We start from the raw sequence: 23220 nt of genomic DNA, 5'->3' as shown, positions 1-23220 counted from the left end.
TCATACGAACATACAATGAGACCTGTGCTCCATTCTGTTGGAAATTAATGTCAGTCTCATTTGTCCGATCGTTACAAATGGGTCAGTCACGTGGTGTCCCTTTTGGCTGGGTTATAATGACGGTACAGGATATGCAATTATAAAAAAGGGCCTGAAGGGTTTTCACCTGTGTCAACATAAGATCTTAATAGGACCTGGATTGTACTCATAAGATGACACCTCCGGGAACAGGTTATTCTAAAATAATGTTTCTGGCACATTTATGGCCAGATAGACCTTTTTTTGTTTTTGTTCTATAGTGGTTACTATAAAATGGAAACTTTATACCATGCCATCATTTATTTTTGATTCCTTTATAAGTTGTCCCAGATCCACACTTTCAGTCTTAAAAAAGATAATCCATTTTACAGCCTTTTAAATTTTAAAACAAAGAGTAAAAAATATGATGTTAATAATATTTAAGGGTTTAATGATTAAACAATAATTTTTGGTGAAAACTGACTTATATAATCTTTTACACAAATTATTAGCAGTTTGCCACTGATGAAGTTAATGTACTTGCTGAGAAGCATGTTTGAAATGAAATGAGATATTGTGTGTGAAGAAAATGAATTAAAGTCAAGGTAAATTTCACTTCTGAGCAGAATATTTTTGTGAATCACTTCAGATCTGGTAATTTTTTTAATTATGTTAAGAGTTTGAAAATATTAGTTAATTGACCCTACGCCTGGAGTTTGATTGACAGGCGATCTGACCAATCATAACGCCAAATCTGCCATTTTTGTCCGACAAACAAATCAGACAGAAGAGTAGATTCATTTTTGGTGGTCTAGAACTTGAAAAAACGGTTTTCTGTGGTTGAAACAAGATACCTTCTAATGTTCATTCATGTTTATTTCGCGATATAACTAATAAAGAGGAAGAGATGATCGGTTCACGTGCCGCTTGAACTGAGAAGCTACAGCGATCTGTCACGACACATTAAAGAGCCACACATGGTATTTATTGTTTGAATTTCGTACAAAATGGCAAATCTTTGTGAAGGGTCAATTGTGTGTATTTTGGATGCATAAAGTGCTAACTATGAAATTAAACTTAGCCAGGAGCTGGCCATTCTCAAAGTGTTAAAATTCTCATTATCATTCAGTTTTCCTTCATAGAATGCTATAAAGCGTACTGCATTATTTGAGGTGTGGTGGAAACAGCCCTGTGATAGGCATGTTCATGGCTTTCAGAAAACATGACAAAAGTTACAGAATTCTCCAGTGATGCAGGTTTGTTGGACTTTTTAGTGGACAAACTAGTGAGAGAGTTTATTTTCTAAAATTCCACTTGGCCAAAAGTCCCAGTAGCTGAAGAAACACCCACATAAGGAAATATTCAAGAATATTAGTGCTGTAACCAGCTGAAAACAATCCAACTGACATCCATTAAAAACTAAATCCAACTGGACTCTTAAGCAATATTTTTAAATTATGCTTGTTATGGCTGTAAAATAGGCTAAATCCATAATAAATTACTGTATGTAAAAATGTGTGTCTAGCAGTAGTTGCATTTACAAAATATAAATGTGGATAAGTTTTGAATCAGCTGTTTTAAAGCCAACTGTGTGGATGCACTGTGGAAATCGAAAAAAGAAGACTCATGTTTTTGTTTTTATGTGAACAACAGAAAAGGATCTCTTTAAATACCAAAATGTCTATTTTCTAGAAGCAGACAATGAATCTAGTAGACAGCATAGAAAGAACTGGGGTTCAAACATGAGGTCTAATGCTAAATGATACAGCTGGATGAGAATGAAATGCAGTGCTGCAGGCGCAGAGCTTCCAAAACAAATGACTCAATGTTAACAGACTTAACCCTGCATTACTACTTTTACTGCGATCAAACTAACAATCAGACCTCTGGCATCACTCTGTGCCATGAACTGCAAGACTTTATATGTCATTAGCACTTTGTGTTCACTGGAGAGTATTTATCTCCTAAAAACATTTCAAAAAGAATCTCTAGATGATGGGAAGAAACAGTACAATTACAAAAGCTTTAGTGTCTAACACTTTGTGTTCAAGATACAAATTAGAGACGCCTTTGATCTGAGTGTCAAAATTAAGGTAATTGATTGAAAGGTCAATGTGCATTAGCAGTGCTCTACATTTGAATGTGTTTAACTCATTTATTATTCAAAAACCTGCAGAAAAACAATATGCTAAACTTGCGAGGCTTTTCATTCCCCAGACGAACTCTCAAAACGCAGTGTTTGAGCCACCAGCCATCTGCACAGTTAGAAATGTGAGCCAGGCACCTGAGACTGCTATTCTTCTTGGCCAAGATCAAGATAATGATCATTTGGATCTTCTGTCTCGCAGCATTTTATCTTCATTTGATCTCAATTTCTCTTCTGTTTTTGCAGGTTATTACTTTGGAAGGATGGGTGGACATCATGTATTACGTTATGGATGCCCACTCCTTTTACAATTTTATATATTTTATATTGCTTATTATAGTAAGTATACGCTAATTGAAAGTATTTAATGTTTAAAGCCTGTTTCACACTGCATACACGAGTAGAGTAGAGCAGCAGGCAACTGCAACATGCAGAGTAATTTCTGTGAACTTAATATCAGGGTTAGACATAATTCACTCTATAATTCAGTTTATGGGTTTGAAACAAAGTGCTACATCCCTCAGGAATTTAAATGGAATTAACGAATTACACCTCAGACAGATATGGCATTCAAGGGAACAAAATGTATATATATATTTAGTATATATAGAGTATATATAGACATTTAAATTGCTGCAAAATATTAAATTAATACTGTTCTTTTGAACCTCTTATTCATCAAAGAATCATGAAAAAAATTGTGGTTTCCACAAAAATATTAAGCATCAAACCTGTTTTTGACATTGATAATAATGAGAAATGTTTCTTGATTAGCAAGTTAGAATGATTTCTTAAAGATCGTGTGACGTGTGTTCAGTAACGATGCTGAAAATTCAGCTTTGCATAAATTTTTTTAATTAGGCTGTATTACATTAAAAAATATTTTCAAACAGAAATTTTAAATTGTAACAACATTTCAGAATATAACGGTAGTGTATATAGTATGCGGCAATTACATGTACGGTGTAAAACAGGCATTAAAGAGATTCTTTAAAGACTTCTTATGTTAGCTCAGGATGATAAACTAAAGTGGCTTTTGTGTGTCTCAGGTGGGTTCCTTCTTCATGATCAACCTGTGCCTGGTTGTAATAGCAACCCAGTTCTCAGAAACAAAGCAGCGTGAGAACCAGCTGATGCAGGAGCAGCGAGCACGTTACCTCTCCAACGACAGCACCCTCGCCAGCTACTCTGAGCCGGGGAGCTGCTACGAGGAGATGCTCAGGTACATCAGCCACCTGTACCGCAAGGTGAAGCGCCGCGCTTCCCGCATCTACAGCGGCTGGCAGAGCAAGCGCAGAAAGAAGGTGAACCCCAACAGCGGGCTGAGTGGGGGAGGAGGAGGAGGCGGCGGGGGGGTCAATGGTCACAGCAGGCACAGGGGCGGCGGACAGTGGCTTCGCTCCATCCACAGCCTCATCCAACAGCACCAACGACAGCACTGTCACCTCAGCAATGGCAGCCCCAGTCCTGTGACCGCTTCGGGGCCCGGTGAGGCTCTGGAAATGAGGTCCATCACAACAGGGCCACAACTGACCGTGTCCTCACAGCCAACTGCCATGCACAGTCTTTCTTCCAGGACTCAGTCAGTGCACAGCATTTATCAAGGTGACTTTCAGGAGGCCCCGCAAGGGCAAACGAGCACCCCGGTGGGTGTGCCGGCACTCGGGCGACTAAACGGCGGGATGAATTATCCGACCATCTTGCCCTCCCTCATTTGCAGCTATTCAGGCAGCGGTTCTGGAGGAAAAGGAAGGAGGGGGTCAGATGAAAATATGGGATGTGATGTGACTGATCCCTTTGAGAAGCTGCACCAGCTCATGGGAGAACATAGTGAGTTTTTCATAGCCATTGCTTCCACTTCATATCAGGTCCAGTTGTAGTCACCTCACATAGCCCTTTTCAGGATAATGAAAGGCGTTCTGAGAAGTGATTGTTAGGCAGCCCTTTACCATTGTGACAGAAAATCAGTACTTTAAATGTTAAAGTCATTAACACAGTCTTCAAACAAGTGAGGCGACTGCCAGTACTCCACTAGAGACTGTGGCTATCAAGCACTTTGAAATCTTATGCCAACATTTGATTCCTCTTGTCAGATGGATAGGCAGTAAGCCTACTCTGTGATTGGAGGGAAAATATCAGTTGGTTTCCAATGATCTCATCTGCTGGGGATTCTAGTTAAGCAGTAACCAGAAACCCAAATATAAAAATCTTTATTCTAAACCCATATAACTTCTTTTTTTTATTTAATTCCCCTTTGCAATTCAGTGATGCCAGATGTCACTTGCTGTTTTTTTTTATTTGAAAACTTGAATGGAAGTATTTTCTCAAAGTTTTATCCACTAGACTGAGGTGAATTTTTCAGGAGTTTAATGCCAGAGAAGTCAAAATGCACATTCAAGTTGTGTTTTATTTTATTGTATTTCTATATGTATAAACAATGGGTTTTGACTATTTGGGCACAGAATATGAGGCAAGATGCTGGACAAAGAACAAAAAGGAGTTAACAGTTTTTTTTTTTACTTCAAAAGTCAGAAGTTATACTGTATGTCGACTAGTGGCATTCATTATGTGAGCTGTTTTACTCATTCTTCAGGCAAATTTTCAGAAATACGCTTTAAAAATGTGAAAAACTTGGTTGGAGATAGCAATTGGCTCTTGTGCATTTTGTAACCAATTATGATGTGCAGATAATATGACTGTAAAGGATGGTTTACTCAGAAACTTTTCATCGATTACTCAACCTCATGCTCTAAGATTGTATGACTTACTTCTGTGGAACATAAAATTATAAATATTTTATAATATAGTTTTTTTTTTTTATTGTCCATACAATGGAAGTAAATGGTAACCATTTAGTTTCAAGTATAATTCAAAATCTCTTCTTTTATGTTCTGCAAAAGAACAAAAGTCATAAAGATTTAGAATGTCATGATGATGAATAAATGATGACCGAATTTTCGTTTTTGAGTGAATTATCCCTTTAAAACATGGCCTGTTCCACACATAAATTTGTTTCTCACATAAAAGCTTCAGAAGTTGTGAAAGATGACAGAAAATTAATTTTTCTGTATTATCCCTTTAAATGTGTAACACTTCAAGGCATTACAGTGATAAAATATACCACAGGGTCCCAGTACTGTATATGTTTGGAATGAATGAGTAGAATTTAGTGCATTTGGTTTTGCGTTATGTTGTTTGTTCAGCCCCAGATAACCAAGGCATTTCTTTTTTCATGCTCAACCCAGTTTTCATTTCTATATCAGTCTGTTGCAGAATGACTATTTGTGGGTTTCTGTCAACAGGAATATGTACTGCATGTTTACTTCAAATTCACTACCTCTGCCAACAGTCATTTTTGATTGCAGCTTGAGTCACCTCCACTTCGGCTCATTACCACAGGCTAAAGTGGGCCACTGTGTATGATTACGTCCTCAAGCAACACATTAGTATAAGAGTACAGCCACAGACATCCTCTGATTAGACTGATTAGTTTTATTTAAGATTGTGAGATCATAGACCAAGAGAGGGTGAAGCACTTGAACAGAACACATAGAGCACTGCCTATTTTTCATGACCATGGCAAGATAAGTAAGCTACTAACTAGACTAATAAACTAGCTGAAGTAACTGGTTTTATTGGCTCGACTGCTAAAATGGAACCAATTAGGTGTGTCATAATTCAAAAAAGCAACCTTGCAATAAACATTGTGGTTGTGGCTATTAGACGCCAGGTAGAATAACTCATGTGAATGTTTTAGACATCATGCACAATCAGTCCCTCCTGAGAGATGTCCTCAATCCAGAAGGAAGTAATGCACAAGAGAAACAGACAAATAAGTGTTGGGGAATGTTACTTTTTATGCAAAAGTACCATTTGGCAAATGCTTCATTAACATTTTAGTAAAAAAAAAAAAAATCAGTGTAAGATATGACCCTTGTACAAAAGATGCATCATAAAGCAAATGCAATACTTTGGGTTTCTTAATTGCATTGACTAATTGTTGACCAACTGCGTTTTTTCCCTTGTAGGCCACAGTCGTGTGCTGCTGCAGATGGCTGGTGTGGTGCCCAGTCCATTGCTTCTTGAGCTCCTGAACTGCCCGTACTGTGCAAGGGCCCTGGAGACCATGGATGGGGAGCTTGGTGATTCAGAGTACTCCAGATCAGAAGGGGACGTGGTGTACGAGTTCTCCCATGGAGCAGAGTTCAAACCCTGCCGTGGATCCCATCATAAAATCCTGGAGGAGCGTAACCGCCTGGCTCAGTACTGGGATGATTTCCGGGACAGATTGAGACGCATAGTGGATAGCAAATACTTTAATCGAGGAATTATGATTGCCATCCTCATCAACACCTTGAGTATGGGGATTGAATACCATGAGCAGGTGAGTGCAAGTGTGGCTTCTTAAATGAATAGCCTGATATTTCCTAACAATCCATGTGTTTTTCATCTGCTGTCAGACAGGACTTATATTACTTTAATATTGATTGGTGGTCAGGAAAAACAAAAGGATGCTTGTTATAATGACTGTTTGTAAGGAAACAAAGCAATAGAACACACCATATCATAACATATTCCTCATCAGAATTTCATTGGTGGTATGCGCTGGGATTAGCTTGCTATTTATTTTTCATTCATAAACAGTGATGAGGATTCATAGCCTTATTGGGTGAACAGATCTCCTGGTTATATAACTGTGTTGTGCTGCAGTGCCTCGGACTGCATATCTATCTCTTATAGCCATGTCGTTTCAAGTTGCGATGTTACTACTCTTGGTTTCATACCTAATCCAGTGGTTTGACATTTAGCCAATCGGATAGAGGTCTCACAGTAAGCAATGTGTGTGGATGCTTGATATCATATAAAGTGGTTACAGTACTGATATTTCCTGCTGCTGGTATTGTGTAGAGGAGTCTTGTGTATAAACTGAATACTTTTTATGAGGGGAAATTAAACATTTACTGACATTGTTGTATAATAAATAAAATAAATACTCAATCTTGGATAAACAGTAAGAATGGCTCGATGGCCTACATCCAGGATTTCAGCCAGTTGCTTCAAGTGCCAAGTAACATGCATTTTATGTCTTGCAAACATGAACATTTGGTATTCTGTAATGAACTAATTGTTAGAAATTCTGCTCATTTAAATGTCATCAAAATTTCTGACACAAATGAGGCTGTCAAAGGAGTTGGCAAAGTCTTAGAAGTATCACAACATCTAATTTCTATAATGACCAGCACAATCTACCAAGAGCAGTGCAAATTACCGCTTCTTTAAAACATGCTTTTTTTGCATATTTATAAATAATATTTATAAATAATGCTGCAATACCAGTAAACTGACAAACGCAAATCTTAGTAAATCACGTTGCGTGATCCATTTAAATATGCTCCCCCTATAAATTTACAGATCAAAAGGGAAACTCCTACAAATGCATATTCAATAAGGTGAGTCGCAAAATAACTGTCCACGCCTTTTCAGCGCTAATTTCCCACTGTGTGTCTTTAAAAAAACACTGTTTTTTACTAATGCCAAATGAGGGTTTGCACTGTCACAAGCTGATAGTAAATCTGGCCCTACTGTATATGTCATTGTTTCCAGTAAAATGTTTTTATAATTTTCTCTCTGTAGAATTTTTAAATATACGGACTAGAAACTTACAAAATTAATCAGTTGTAAGGAAACAAAGCAAACAAAGAAACAAAGCAATAGAACACACCATATCATAACATATTCCTCATCAGAATTTCATTGGTGGTAAATTTCTGTTATTCATTTATATAATTGTTAATATATTTTTAACGTTCAAAAAGCTATATTTTTGACACAGACACAGATGCATATTTTATGGTGGGCCAACTTGAAAATGGGCAGGACAGGTAAAAAAAAAATAAAAAACTGGCTCAACAAGGCTGGCAGAATAAACATTTCTGCTCAATGTAAATTGCACTAGATTTGATAACTGCACTGTGGGTAGTACTTGAAATGAATGAAAAGGCAATTTGGAGAGCGATTGTTGTTAAAGTAATGTTTAGCAGCTCTGGTATTAACTATTTAAACTGAACTGAGCTGGATGATGACATCACTGAATTCAGTGATGAACTGCCATTAACTGTCATTTTGCATTATTGACACACTGTTTTCCTAATTAATGTTGTTCAGTTGCTTTGACACAATCTGTTTTATAGCGCTATATAAATAAAGGTGACTTGACTTGACTTGACTGGTAGAAATGAGGTTCAGCTGCACCTTGTGGTGTCACACTTGACTTTACATCATTGAAAGAGCAATATTAACAATTGGAGGAAAGTATGCTAATAATAGATCTGAACAAATCCTTTTATCCTACATTTAATTATGTGTGATTATATATGATTGATTGGTTGCTCTTTGTCTAAAGCATAGTTTATTGAATACCAATGTGGGTCCTAGATAGCACGTCTGCTTCTGAAGTAAAATCTTTAAACATTATGCTACTTTAAAGAATAGTTCATGTTGTCTAATTAAGCCAAGACACGTAATAGGGATCTTTTAATCCTTATTCCAGAAGCAGAAGAGGTGAAAATAGTTAGCAGACATTTGTTATGGTGATTTGGGGATTTGGAGACCTCCTTGCATAGAAATTCTTAGGTCTGTTTTAAAGAATTAACATAAATTCTACAGTAAAATGGTTGTTATTTAAGCTGTAAAGTGTCTTTTGAGGTGAGTCTACTTTTATAGATGGAAGAACTTCTTGTGATTGTGTTACCAATATCATTTCTGTGGGTAAGGTTCGCAGAGTTCCTGTAAACAGCAATTTTGAGTTATGGTTATTCTTTTTTTAGTATGTCTGATAGTTTTAAGCATCTATTTGTGATGCTGCTTGCTTGTTGGCTAGTCTTTCATTATATATTTATTTACTGTAAATGTGTTTCCAGTATGAAATTGTCGTCGGCATGTCACAAATACGGTCCATTATGGCAAGCTGTTTCCATTTCAGAGCAAAACAAAAAGGTTATTGCGACTTTATACAGTATATCACAACTGAAACTTTATTTACTGACATTTTGACTTTATTTCTTGTTATTGCAAAATAAATTATTTCCCAGTGTGGCTTTATATCTTACAATATAACTTTATCTCAAAATGTTACTTTATATCTGACAATATAACTTTACATTTCACATTTGTGACTTTATTTCACTCAGTTACTTTTTTATTGTGGAAAAATTTGGAAACAGGCTTTCATAGTCCACAAGCTCTAAAGAAAAAAATTAATGTAACTGCAAGAAGTTGCCTGCAGTTAATACTTTGCACAATGTGATAGACAGACACTGTCGCCATAGTAGTTATGGAGGGAGGATTACAGTAATGAGATAAGGCTGGCTGCATTGATCTATGTACTGAATGCTCTTAGCATAGCAGGAGAAAGCTCAGCAACTCAGCAGAGTCTGCACTCTCGAGTCAATCAGCCACCTAATCGGATTTACATGGGGCCACTGACAGTCTTCATTACTGCATCAGTCAAAGTCACTTCACAGAGCCTACGACACTGTTCACCCCATCACCGAAGACTCATGCATGTCTCCACTGCACATACAGTTATTTCACTTTGATAAATGATAGACATGGTCATTACCTCTGAGGCTAAATAGCTCACATGAAATACTTTTGGGAAGTTGACACATCCTTGCAGTGAGATGTACCATTCTCCTTCTAAAAGTATTTTGAAGCCATTTGTATGGCATTTGTTGACTGATCTCTAGAAGGTGTAAACACAACGACTCTGTGAGTTTATCAAAACATTCCTCTGCTTGTTTGAGCATCCTGACCAGCACAACATAGTAACAGTGGCTCAGCCAATGGCATGAGATTAAGGTGGGGCTGTTTGTTTCTGTGACCAATTGCAAAGTGATAGTTTTTAATGGCAGTAGTTTTTATTTTTTTGTATATTATTATTCTTGAAGCTTTTCTGTTATTATATTAATTGAAAGGCTACAACAAATATTTATGCATTTAAAAAATTATTTTGCCAAAGTGCAGTGTGTATCACCAAAAAGTTTCCAAACTTCATTAGTTTCTACTCTTCATTAGTTGGTTAAACAACTAGCCCCGCCCCAAACTTAGACTTTTTGTTAAGCCAGTCTTATTATGTCTAATCAATTTAACTGAATAATAAACAAATTTCAAGTGAATAATGTATTCTGTAGTATGGAAGCCTGTTTCCACCACTGAATAAAAAAATTAAGGTAATTGCGGTAAGTGCTCTTTATCTCACAATTCTGATGTTTTGTCTTGCAATTGCGAGTTTATGTTTTGCAATTCTGACTTTTTTAAACTCAGAATCGTGAGAAACTCGAATTTGTGAGATATAAAGTCAGACTTGTGAGAGATAGTAAGACAGAAACTCACCTGTTCCCCACTCATGTCTACTGTATTTCCTAGAAGTTGTTTTTGAAGTTGTCCAATTGCATTTGTGAGAAAATCTTCCTGCACGCATTTGTGAGAAAATCTTCCTGCACGCATTTGTGAGAAAATCTGCCTGCACGCATTTGTGAGAAAATCTGCCTGCACGCATTTGTGAGAAAATCTTCCTGCATGCATTTGTGAGAAAGTCTGCCTGCACACATTCGTGAGAAAATCTTCCTGCACGCATTTGTGAGAAAATCAAGTCAAGTTTCCTCCTAAAAAGGCAAATGAGTCACACAGTTGTCGCACACAATACATATATTTGTCCATACCTCTGCATTTTCTCCAAAATAGAGTTTTGTATTTGCAAATCACTTTGCGTTTGTTTGAAAGTCAGGTTTGTTTGGTGAATATTGGCACAAAATTCACTCCATACAGTCGGGCAGCTCAGACATATTGCAATTCAACTTGATGTCACTAGAGGGATAAATAATTAAAGTGTTCACCCATTACAGCAGGATGTAAGATAGACATTCATTGATATGTTATGCATCAAATACTCATTTACAAAGCACATCTGTGTATAGCTTCACCCAGATTCTCATCAAAATCATACATGTTTTTATCAAACACATCATGCTGTTTATCTTCGGATTGTGCTGGTCATTGAATGGTTTAGAGCTGCAAAACGATGAACATTATCTCAAATAGCCGTGAAAGTAACAGACAGTCTTGTTGTTTTTCATTCCTTTTGCCTTTTCTGAGTTGCTCTGCTTTCAGAGGTTCGTAAAGAAGTGGGGGATGTGTGTTATGTATCATGGGATATGATGGAGGAATGGGGCAGTAAAGGATGCAGCGGCTGACTCCCTCTGGAGAAGTGCAGCCGTTCTCTGCTAACATCACTCTCCTTTAGTCTGCCATGTTGCCGTCACTGAAAGCCCAGTGTCCCAACATGCATTTTCACTGTCGTTGCTTTTCCATTGCTCTGTCCAGCAAATGTGCTTTATGCAGCAGCAGTGGGAATTTGTAGCTTTGCACTCAGACGGACCATGTTCAGGAAAGCTGGAATGGATATTCGATTTGTGTGTAGTGTAAATGGCGAAAGTCGAAAATAAAAAATGAAATGAAAAGCACCATAAACGTATCATAAAAATAGTCCATACACTATATTCCTCTTCTAACCTCGTACAATAGATTTGTGTAAGAAACATAGAAATTTACCTATTTGCTGATTGTTCTTATTTATTTTTTTCCAGTATAAAGAAGCTTTTTTAGAATGGAAAGGTTCCATGGATGTTAAAGTTTACAATGCCTATAAAGAACCTTTATTTCAGTTTGGGGAAAAGTGGTCAAAATACTGTCACATTTAGCTTTGGAGGAGAAAAAAGTCATGCACATTTGAAATGACATGATGGTGAGTAGATAATGACAGAATTTTTGTTTTTAGGTTGTGAGGTTGTTTGTTAGTTTGTGAACTATCCCTACATGGTTTTGTTGAAGAGAGGATGAGCTAGATTGTCTGTTTAGGGTGTATTATAGACATAACATTGCTGTGCAATTGTATAACTTTCTAAAACAGAAATGCACTAATCCCCTCTGTAAAAATGTGCCATTTTGTTGGAAAAATTATTCACAGGCTGGAAGATTGTGTTTAGAATTCATCACGACTGGGCTCAGTCTATGGCACTGCACAATGGCATGTGTCTCACTTTATGAGGAAAATTAAACTAAACAATGTTTTTGCCCCCTGGTATGTTTTTGAATCTGTTGCTTCAGAGTTGTTCTGGCAAATTAGCATCATATTTTTATTTCAAACCATATTACAGTTAGCACACTTTAGCTATCTTGGCACCTGAGGTGGTGTCCGCTGCTGGAATAATGATTCACAAAGCACCTGTTGGACACCACAAACAAGCACATCTGTTTATGTATATATGTTGCATAAATTGTAAGCTTTAAATGGACGTTTGCCCACTGAAAATGTGACTACCATCTGTTTTATGTTGACACTGCTAGCATGTTTTTCTGGTTTGGTTTATCTTGTTTTCTTTCAAAAGCTTGTACAAATAGCCTACTAAATTGATGATGCTAAAATTGTTTAGAACCAAAGATTGATGCCCGTAAGGCTGAAAATGCTTGTCTAATCTAACATTGCAGCCGAAGAGGGTATAATGAAGGGTTTTCATTATTCTTTTACTAATCCATTACTAATCTGTTGTTCCTGGGTAACAAGCAGTCTGGGGAAGTGGCATATAAATATTCATGAAGTACGTTGATTAATGTATGTAGATCAATGCAGGCAGCAGAGGCTGTGGAGCCCCCTAGTGGTGACCTGTCAGCTCAGTTTTACTTCAGTTATTTGCTGGATATGGTTTATACCTGCAAGGCATATATTTCAATTATGAGATAAGTATAGATAGCTTCTGTTGTAATAGAAACATATTTAATTGGTAACATTTTACAATAAAGTTCTTTGTTTGTTAATAATACATTAATGTTAATTTATACAACGTGTGTATGTAGAAATTACATTAACATTATTAAATACTGTAAAAGAATTGTTAGGCTACTTAATGATATCTAATGCACTAATGCAGGTTTATGTGTCTTTAAAAGCACAGATAAGACAAGAGCAGTGAAACCCTTTAGGCTCAAATGTACACTGGTGTTATCTTTCTAAACTGACATGTTTAACACAGTCACTTTCAGCTTGCCCATAAGCGATGGTGATTGTCTACCAGTCTGACGTATTGATTTTATAACCGTGTGTTAAGGTGAGCCGTATCCAGGTGAATGCTGAGGGTTGCTGCTCTTATAATGGCCAGCAGAAGCAAGAGGCTCATATCATTGATGCTTCCTTTAAAATGTGTTTATTGATTTGCACTATGCTAAAGAACTGAAGAGTTATTCTTCAGTTCTTCAACTGGTATAGTCTGCATCAGCAAATGTAAGGAGACTAATTCTCTGGCCCTGAAACTGCTCATGCTGGACAGATTTTAGAGGTAATGTCTGTCGGATTGATCTGCATTGCTTTGCTCTCAAGAAAAGCGCTTATAATGCTTTGGGTTTTATTTTGCTTGTTTAACCTCAGCCCTGGAGCTGTTTGTGTGAAGATGAACAATCGTAATTGCTTGGAAATATCTTTATTATTTGGCCCAGAGGTATTGTGTTACATAAAACTGTTCATTTATAATTCGAGTGTGCTGCAGTTCTCTGTGTTTATATACAGTAGTCTGACTCCCACCCTCAGGTGTTTCATGTGATGTTGTGAGAGTAAAGGTGTGTGAAGGTGCCATTATGAGGGTCAGTGCTTAAGGTCACTCATGTGTTATATTCCCAGCAGTATCTTGGCATGACTTTGGCCTGGAAGGTATTGAGGTGTGGCTCTGTTTCCTCTCACAGCCTGAGGAGCTGACAAACATTCTGGAGATTAGCAACATCGTCTTCACTAGCATGTTTGTCCTCGAAATGCTCTTCAAACTACTGGCCTTTGGCATGTTTGGCTATATCAAGAACCCCTACAACATCTTTGATGGGATTATTGTAGTCATAAGGTAAGACCTGTTATTTATCTATATGTGTCTATATCTTATATAATAATTATTAATATACTAAACTTACTTAATAAACAATGCATTATTGCATTAAAGTCATTATTGTTTTTTAAATAAACCAAAGCTGGGTTTATTTGGATAATAATACAGTAAAAAACAGTAATATTGTAAAATCATTACAATTTGGCCCTAAACATTTAGTGTATAATCAAATATGTAAATAAAAAACAAAACAAAAAAATAGCAATATATATATTGCAATTATGAAATGAAAAATATGGAATGTTAAAAAAATCTATAAAAATGACCTAAAATTGTAGTAATTAAAAAAAATGGATGTTATGCATCAGCTACCCATAAGCTACTATGAAGGATAGTGAGAATTGTTTTTTAAATACAAAATGCATTTAAACATATGTAAGCATTGTTGAGGTTATGATTTTTTATTTTATTTTATCTGAACTTTTATATATAGGAATGCATTAAATATAACCATGTGTTTCTGTGACAGTGTTTGGGAGATCATAGGGCAGGCGGATGGGGGTCTGTCAGTGCTGAGGACGTTTCGTCTCCTGCGTGTGCTCAAACTGGTGCGCTTCCTCCCTGCTCTGCGCAGACAGCTGGTGGTCCTGATGAAGACCATGGACAATGTGGCTACATTCTGCATGCTGCTCATGCTCTTCATCTTCACATTCAGGTGCAGACCACACCCACAGCTCATCAGGCAATTAGAACAGAGCTTGGTGTGCAGTGTCACCAAGACTATAATCTTGACTTTAGAAAACACTGTGCAACATTAATCCGAGTTTGTGAATAGTAATGTGCTGAAAATGTGTTGTCTTGTCATCAGCATATTTTTGGAATTAGCACAAATGTTTATATATTGCATTTTTCTTTTACTGTCAATACAGCATTCTTGGAATGCATCTCTTTGGATGCAAATTCAGCCTGAAAATGGAGAATGGAGACACCATTCCAGACAGGAAAAACTTTGATTCCCTGCTGTGGGCCATTGTCACTGTGTTTCAGGTCAGAAGAGAGACTGTGCTGGCTGTGCTGGGGTTAGGCAATGCATACACTGGGAGAAAAAATGGGTGTAGACAATTTTCACTAAGAAATTGCTTGTAAATTTCACAATAATTACAAAGAAATAGCAAGTAACACACTGAATTAAATTCTAAATTTTTACTTAATCCAAAAATCTTTTTGATTACAGCTTTGAAAAATGATTTCAAAGTTGTGTAGACCTCAAACAGCGTAGACCTGTCCTTAATATGAATCATTATTTTGTATGTAGCTGATTACTTCTTTAAATTTTTAGCAAATGTTTTCAACTGTTAATCAGTTAAGCAACTCTCAGACGGGTTGTGCATTGATGTACAATAACTGGCAGAAGTGGTGCACTGCAAATTCAAACAAGAGAACCAATCCATAGCATTGGAATAGCATCACTTCACTAAATGGCCTTTAAAAACATTGTCCACATCAAAACAGCAAAGCAACAATATCCTACTTTTTACAAAAAATATTAGATGTAACCTCCTTTGTAATCATTAACATATAAGTAACTGTAATTTAATTACACATTTTTTCTCAGTAAATGCAATGGATTACATTTACTTCGTAATCAAATTACATTACACTGTTATGTACCTAGTTACTCCCCAACACTCGCCATAAATAAATAAATTGCTTATGTCTCTCAGGTTAGGGTTATTTATGATATTATACATATTTGTATATCCCATAAACCTGTTTATAAACTCCATATCAATATCTTGAGCTATATAGTAGCTACTATGCAGCTGACTACAATGGAAGGCCTTTGTGTGCATTATTTCCTGCATTAGCACAATTTCCTTTGATGAAGCTGAACCTGCACTGTATCTGTATAATGCTGTACTGCAGCTATTCTCATTAGATTATTACAACATTATTTTGCAGTTAAAAAAAGACTTAATTGCTAGACTGGGACAGCCAATTACTTTCACTTAAGTAAGTAACTTTGAATAGTTTGTACAGTATCATCACAAAAAAACTACTCAAATTGGACCTCCGGCATCAAATTCTGTATTAATTTCCCCCACTATGTAATTCAGATGCAGGAAATTACATGTACAAAACACTACTCTATTACACATTTAATTGATACATCGCAGATTTTTTATTTACTCTCTGTCTCTCTCTGTCCTCATCTGTTTCTCAAACTGCTTACGTTTGTACTTCAGATCCTGACCCAGGAAGACTGGAACGTGGTCCTCTATAATGGAATGGCTTCCACCACCCCATGGGCGGCTCTTTACTTTGTGGCTCTGATGACTTTTGGGAATTATGTGCTCTTTAACCTACTGGTGGCCATCTTAGTGGAGGGATTTCAGGCAGAGGTAACAAAACATTTACTTCAGCTGGCTCAGTTTCAGTAGTGTTTATTTTCTAAAGATATGTGCACAAAGCGGTTGCTTTCTTCAGATAGTCTGGGGAGTTAAGCCTCATTGCTCACTGCAGTCGACATAAAAATAAGTATCATTCTTCCAAATAATATTTCAGCAGTCAAGACCTGTGTTTTCTATCAGCTGGTGAAAATCAGAATGAAACAGAACTATTTTTGCAAATTAATGACTTTTTCGATTTAATCGGTCAAACTTTACAATTGTTCGTGATTCAGTTTGATTCATTTGAACAGTTCACTCAGGCACTGAATCGTTTGCACTGGTTTCTTACACCAAATGGTAATGGGATACTTTATAAGACAGACAAAAATGTTGGACGAGGTGGATATTTACCTTAAATTCACTGTGGGAAACAAAACTCGCAAATCTCTTCTATTGTTTGTTATAGTAACAAAGCAGTTTTTTATTGCACATGCAGCTAGTGAACAACTGTAATCCAGGTAAAGCCAATTTATATCCAAACACCCGAAACATAAATTTTGACAAAATACTGTCAAAATATTGGGACATTTTAAATACATAAATTAATACAGCATCAAATGAAAAAAAGTAAAGAATGTGCTCCAATTAACTGCTTTTTGTTACAACACGAATGTATAAAAATAAATATAAAACATCAAAATCTACAGTACATCTTATAAACAATAAATCAACTCCATGTCTAAATCTGCAGCTAAAATGAAAAACAATTGTAAGCCTTTGTGTTCATTACTTCAGATTTATCTTAACAAGCATGAAGACGCTTGTGCCATTTTTCACAGTCCTCACAACTTGTTTTGTACATGTAAGGTTTATATTATCTACAAAATAGAAATTAATTAAATATCAAATAGGAATTAAATCTAACATACTGTACATTATATATGTTAATTCAAAATCTAAATATGTAGCTAATATGCAAATTTGGTCGCTCCTTGAAGAAGGTAAACCTGTGCCACACAAGTTGAACTTGTGCTTCAGGGATTTACAGAATTTGGCTTCTTAAGCATGCAGATCTGTGCACAAACAAAGTAGCTGCTTTCTCCAGATAGTCTGGGGAGTTAAACTGCTTTGCTGATACAGTGCTGCAGTGTTTGGCCCATCTGTCATGCTGGGGACTGTGTGAATTGTGAACTTGTTATTAGTAGGTGTAAACCTGCAAAGGCTAAAACAAACACCAACTTCGCACAACCCTAACCGCAATCGAGGTCTAACAGGGAAGCAGAGTACTGATAATATGGGCACCACAGCTGTCTGTATGCACAGCAGGCTGTGACTGAGTGAAGGCCAGTCTGTTGTTGATGCCAGAGGCCGACGTCCTCTGAGAGAACGGCTCCTGTTTGGCTTCACTGCATCCTGAATAACACTTTAGTGGGCTGAGCGGTTACTGAAATACTGGGAGCTGTCCACAGAAAGCTCTTGTGCTTTGCAGGGAGATGCTAACAAGTCAGATGCGGATGAGGAAAAGCGCTCAATGAACTTTGAAGAGGAAGAGAAGCTGGGGGAATTACGAGCTACAGGTTACTTTCTCTTACACATAAAATGTTATTGCTGGCTGACATGTAAAATGCACACTTTTTACACAACATAGATTTCTCCTATTCTTAGCCTGTTCATTCAGGCATATAGTTAAGTTCATTTCAGACCCCATTAAAGAGGGCAGTGGTCCTCTAGAGACACATTACCATTTCAGATATATGAATCTACTGGAGGAAATGTATGTGTCCTCCTTCCATTTACATTTACTACTTTGTCATTCATGGATAATCGTTTTTTATTTTATTTACTGGATGGTGATGACTTTCTTTGAATAAACTCTTTTACTTCCACCAATAGAGTTGAAGATGTACTCTCTGATGATGTCAGCAAATGGGCATGTGGATCTTCGAGGCACTTTGCCCCCTCCAATCATCATGCGCACTGCTGCCACCCCCATGCCCACTCCGAAGAGCTCGCTCGGCCCCGAGTCAGTGTTTGGTTTGACCGAGTCCAGACGGGGCAGTGGCATCTCAATAGATCCAAATGCTTTTGATCAAAAATCCCTGGTAAGAAAAAAACAGCTGTTAAATTACAATCAGGTGTCCATTACAGTGACATCACATATAGATTGCTTTAACATACAGTAGTTGTGAAAAGAACATTAAACAGGAAGTGTTATCTTCATTTGTCATTATGACATACGTAGGTTAGTTCAGGTTACTACGTGATGTCATGTTCTACACCCCCGAAAAAAAAAAAAATTATTAATTAAAAATTCATGATATTTTATTTTCTATAATATTTTACCTTGACAAAGTAATGTAGAATATATTTTAAATATATTTTAAAACATGATTAAACATGACATCACTTTCTGTTTGATAGTTGCACCTCATGATATTTTTATATTCATTAAATTTAAACCTTTCCTGAAAGTGGTATGCTTTCTCAAAATAAAATGAAACCAACATAAATATGAAGAACACATTTTTTTTTTTTTACAAACAAGGCACATGTTCTTAAACTATTTTCTTAATTTTTTTGTTTCTTCATTGTTTGCCACTGACTCATACCTTTAATGTAATGTCTCTTTAAAAGTGTCTGTCAAATGCATAAATGTCATTTTGTGGGGTTTTTAAACTGTTTATTGCTATTTATTTTACTGTAGTCAGGGGCATTGCTAGACACAGGGCCATGAGCCTGAGTAAAATACTGCTGTTCCCCATTAAAATATTATTAATAAAACTGTATTCTTTTTTATCAGCTGCTTAGAATCAGAATGATGCCATTTTTACCCAGGAATGATGCTTTTAATCTAATCAGTCAAATGTTTCAATTGTTCATGATTCACTTTGATTCGTTCGGACAGTTCACTCATCCAATGAATCATTTGCAACTGTTTCTCTCACCAAAACCTTAAAGGGATTACTTTATAAGACAGAAAACACACAATCAAAGAATGGATGAGGTGGATATGTTCCTTAAATCCACTGTAGGAAACAAAACTCGCCAATGTCTTCTATTATTTGTCAGTGACAAAGCAGCTTTTTATTGCGTGTACAGCTTATAAACAACTCTCTCCTGCAGGTAAAGCCAATTTATATACAAAACATAGTCAAAAAAAAAAAAATTCTAAATATGGGGACACTTTTCGATGTGCCCCAGTACTACTGGAAGGCTAGAAACGCCCCTGACTGTAGTACAGGAACAAGCAATATGTGTAACATAGGCATATTCCTTTACTATCCCAGACTAGCCCAAGAAGATCTCCATGCCACCCCCGGGGCTCAGGCAGTAACTGGGGCAGCCGCAGGTCAAGCTGGAACAGCTTAGGACGGGCGCCGAGTTTGAAAAGGAAGGACACGTCTGGGGAGAGGGAGTCTCTGCTGTCTGGGGACGGCAGGGGCAGCTTTGAGGACGAAGACTTGGAGGGGGAGAGGCTGGCCAATATCAGTGGTAGCTCACTGCAGCATCCCAGCTCTCTAGATATCCCTGAGCTGCCCCAAACCCCCAGCTTCAGCTCACTGGGAGACTACCATGACTGCAATGGAAGAAGCCTGCACCTGCCCACTGACCTGTCCGCCAACCTCAGCAAGGAAGACTCCATTGCAGAGGAGGACATGGATGATGTAAGTTATGGTTAAATGCTGTGTTGTTTGTTATAGTCAGGCAGTGCTTATGACTTGCTTTTCGAAGATGTCTTCCCAGGGGTTTGTCTTGTGAGGAGACTAATTGTCATGCTGTGATTGATTCAGCACCGTCGTCTGAAGGCAGTAATTGTTTTTCTTGGTGGGTGAAAGTGACCTTTATTGGTGTCAGAGTGATGATATCTGGCCTCGTCTTGAAATTGAGTTTCAAGTGCTGTGAAATAAACAGAAACCAACAGGGCTATAATACAGGCTTACATACAACTAACATAAACAACCAGTCAAAAGTCTGGACATGCACAACTTATTCTTTTTTGTTTATTATTATTACTTATTTTAGAATAGTAGTAATCTTTAAAATGTTTTGATTTTTTTTTTTTAGAAAAAAAAATAAATACAAGTTTATACTTCTGTTCTGTGCTGTTCTTTTGACGTTTCTATTCATCAAAGAATCCTGAAATAATTATTATATTATGGTTTCCATAAAAGTATTAAGCTGCACAACTGTTTTCAAAATTATTAATAAGAAATGTTTCTTGAGCAGCATATTAATCAGAACATATTAGGCTGATTTCTGAAGGACCATGTGACACTGAAGCCTGGAGTAATGACAGCTTAAAAAGTCAGCTTTAATATTTGAAAAACAGAAAAGTAACATAGAAAGTAGATTTTTATTTTAAATTGTAATAATATCTCACAATATTGCTGTTTTTACTGTTTATTTTTGATCAAATGTATCCTTGATGAGAGTATAAGAGACTTTATTTAAAAAAATAAAAAATCTTACCAACTCCAAACTAATGAATGATAAGTCGCTTTGGAAAAAGCATCTGCTAAATGAATAAAAGTAAAAAAAAAAGTTGTCTTTTATGTTCCGGAAATTATTATAATTTTTTCTTGCAAAAGAAATTTGAGTTATTCATCATGGAGCCACTACTGAGCTGTAGAAAAAAAAAAACACTTTCAGTTGTTTGAAAGGTGTTGCATGGTGTTAACTGAAACAACATAATTTAGTACATGAAAAAAGTCCATAAAAACTGCATAAAATTGTTAGTGCTTTAAATGAACAATTGGATGTTAGTTGGAAATGTTATTATAATGATTTCCCACAATTGTATTACCATCCACATAATTACAGCTTCTTGATAGTGTAATTTCTTCAAGTTAATCCATCTTAATAGCCAAGTACCTGGCCTTAATTAGACATTTAGACAAAAAGGATTTTAATTGTGCAAAATGTATATTGCAGAAAACACATTTGCAAAATAAACAGTTATGTTTAGGCTACAAAATGGTAATTCATCAAATTTAAACAAGCATCCATTTGAATCCCTCTTTATTGATATATTGAATCGAGACCATTAGCGTAATGTTTATAACCGAGGTTCTTATCTACACTAAACACTTTAAACTCCTGACAATGCTGTAGTTAGTGTTTAGAGCTGTAGTAATTAGCTGTAGTTCTTGTTCAATTTGCTTATACAGCTCTCTTGTGGGTTACAGAGCTTCTGGTTCCGTCTCAAGAGGACGTTTGAGGCATATAAACCTAAGTGGTGTAAAGATCATGAAGAGTGGTCCCTTTACCTGTTCTCTCCTCAGAACAAGTAAGCATTTGCCATCTCCAACAACAGCTGATTACCAATCACTGCTTTGCTTTCAAAGTTTCACATTCAATTTTGAAATGCAATATTGTTATACAATTCTGTCCTAGGTTTCGGATGATGTGTCAAAGGTTAATTTCGCACAAGTTGTTTGATCATGTAGTCTTGGTATTCATCTTCCTAAACTGCATTACCATTGCTCTGGAAAGACCCTCTATTCAGCCATCCGTAAGTTTGCTTAAGTGCAGTCATGGCCATTTGCATCTAATATTTGGTGTTGTCATGCTTACTGGTTGTATAATACAGTATGTCCTTTTGTTCTTCATTTCAGGAGCGAAGGTTCCTCAGTATCTCCAATTATGTTTTCACTGTGATTTTTGTTGCTGAAATGACTGTGAAGGTATGGTACAGGTTTTGTCTCTATATACTGTATAAGGAGTATTCATTCCACAAAACCCTCTTACAGATGTGATATGGCTTGTGTTAAAGGTGGTGGCCCTCGGCTTCTGTGCTGGGAAGCATAGTTATCTGCAGAGCACCTGGAATGTTCTGGATGGGGTGCTGGTCTCTGTCTCTCTCATTGACATTCTGGTCTCTCTGGCCTATACTGGTGGAAACCGAATCCTTGGCATCCTGAGGGTTCTTCGTCTGCTGAGAACTCTGCGGCCGCTGAGGTGAGCCAGCGAAAGGTCACAATGAGCCTGTCTGAGGCTCAAGCAATCAATGAAATCCACTACATGGTCATTGCTCCAGTTAAGGAATGAACTGAAGGTTAATTATGTGGTTGCATTATCTCTACACGCTAAAAACCCCTTCTCACTTACCGATTCAACTAAAGAGTTGCAAAATTAAGTCTATTATCCTTGAATTATTTTAGAGGTAAAACTAAGCAGGTTTATTGATCTTAAAGGTTTGCACCAGACAATTGTACCATTACATAAATGTTCCTGGAATTCAAACAGGGTGAAATAGGTTGCGTCTTTGTTTTTTCACATAAATAGAGTGATTAGTCGCGCTCCTGGACTGAAGCTGGTGGTGGAAACACTAATAACGTCCCTGAGACCCATTGGGAACATTGTGCTGATCTGCTGTGCCTTCTTTATTGTCTTTGGCATTCTTGGAGTTCAGGTAATTACTTCAAATGCTACATGCTTTTCAACAGAAATGTGAGGGATTTTCAGATAACGCAGTTGCGATATTATCAATTACAGCTCTTCAAAGGAAAGTTTTACCATTGTGAAGGTGGCGACACCAAAAACATCACCAATAAGTCTGATTGTCTTCAAGCAAACTACAAATGGATTCGGAGAAAGTACAACTTTGACAACTTGGGACAGGTAAGTGTTGTTGATTGGTTTGGACAGATTTTAAAGTGATAGTTCACCCAAAAATTAATTACTCACCCTCATGCAGTTCTAAGACGTTCGTTCATCTTCGAAACACAAATTAAGATAT

General features: G+C 36.8%; 1 protein-coding gene across 3 annotated transcripts in view; it reads left to right on the top strand.

The window, feature by feature from the left end:
* LOC109108771 (voltage-dependent T-type calcium channel subunit alpha-1H-like) overlaps nt 1–23220 on the top strand; it is a 101439-nt gene that overhangs the window by 63437 nt on the left and 14782 nt on the right. For all 3 annotated transcript variants that reach the window (XM_042720158.1, XM_042720160.1, XM_042720159.1), the window contains 16 exons: nt 2411–2503; nt 3214–3994; nt 6193–6548; nt 13958–14109; nt 14621–14806; nt 15021–15138; nt 16338–16493; nt 17971–18058; nt 18375–18583; nt 19769–20146; nt 21668–21768; nt 21876–21993; nt 22097–22165; nt 22255–22439; nt 22767–22893; nt 22977–23102. In XM_042720158.1, the coding sequence (XP_042576092.1) occupies nt 2411–2503; nt 3214–3994; nt 6193–6548; nt 13958–14109; nt 14621–14806; nt 15021–15138; nt 16338–16493; nt 17971–18058; nt 18375–18583; nt 19769–20146; nt 21668–21768; nt 21876–21993; nt 22097–22165; nt 22255–22439; nt 22767–22893; nt 22977–23102 (3243 nt within the window). The remainder of the gene's footprint in view (nt 1–2410; nt 2504–3213; nt 3995–6192; nt 6549–13957; nt 14110–14620; nt 14807–15020; nt 15139–16337; nt 16494–17970; nt 18059–18374; nt 18584–19768; nt 20147–21667; nt 21769–21875; nt 21994–22096; nt 22166–22254; nt 22440–22766; nt 22894–22976; nt 23103–23220) is intronic.

The sequence above is a fragment of the Cyprinus carpio genome, chromosome B3 (assembly GCF_018340385.1).
Source record: "Cyprinus carpio isolate SPL01 chromosome B3, ASM1834038v1, whole genome shotgun sequence".
NCBI lineage: Eukaryota > Metazoa > Chordata > Actinopteri > Cypriniformes > Cyprinidae > Cyprinus > Cyprinus carpio.
Note: the sequence above shows the minus strand (reverse complement) of the source record. Positions and strands in the feature narration are given on the sequence as shown.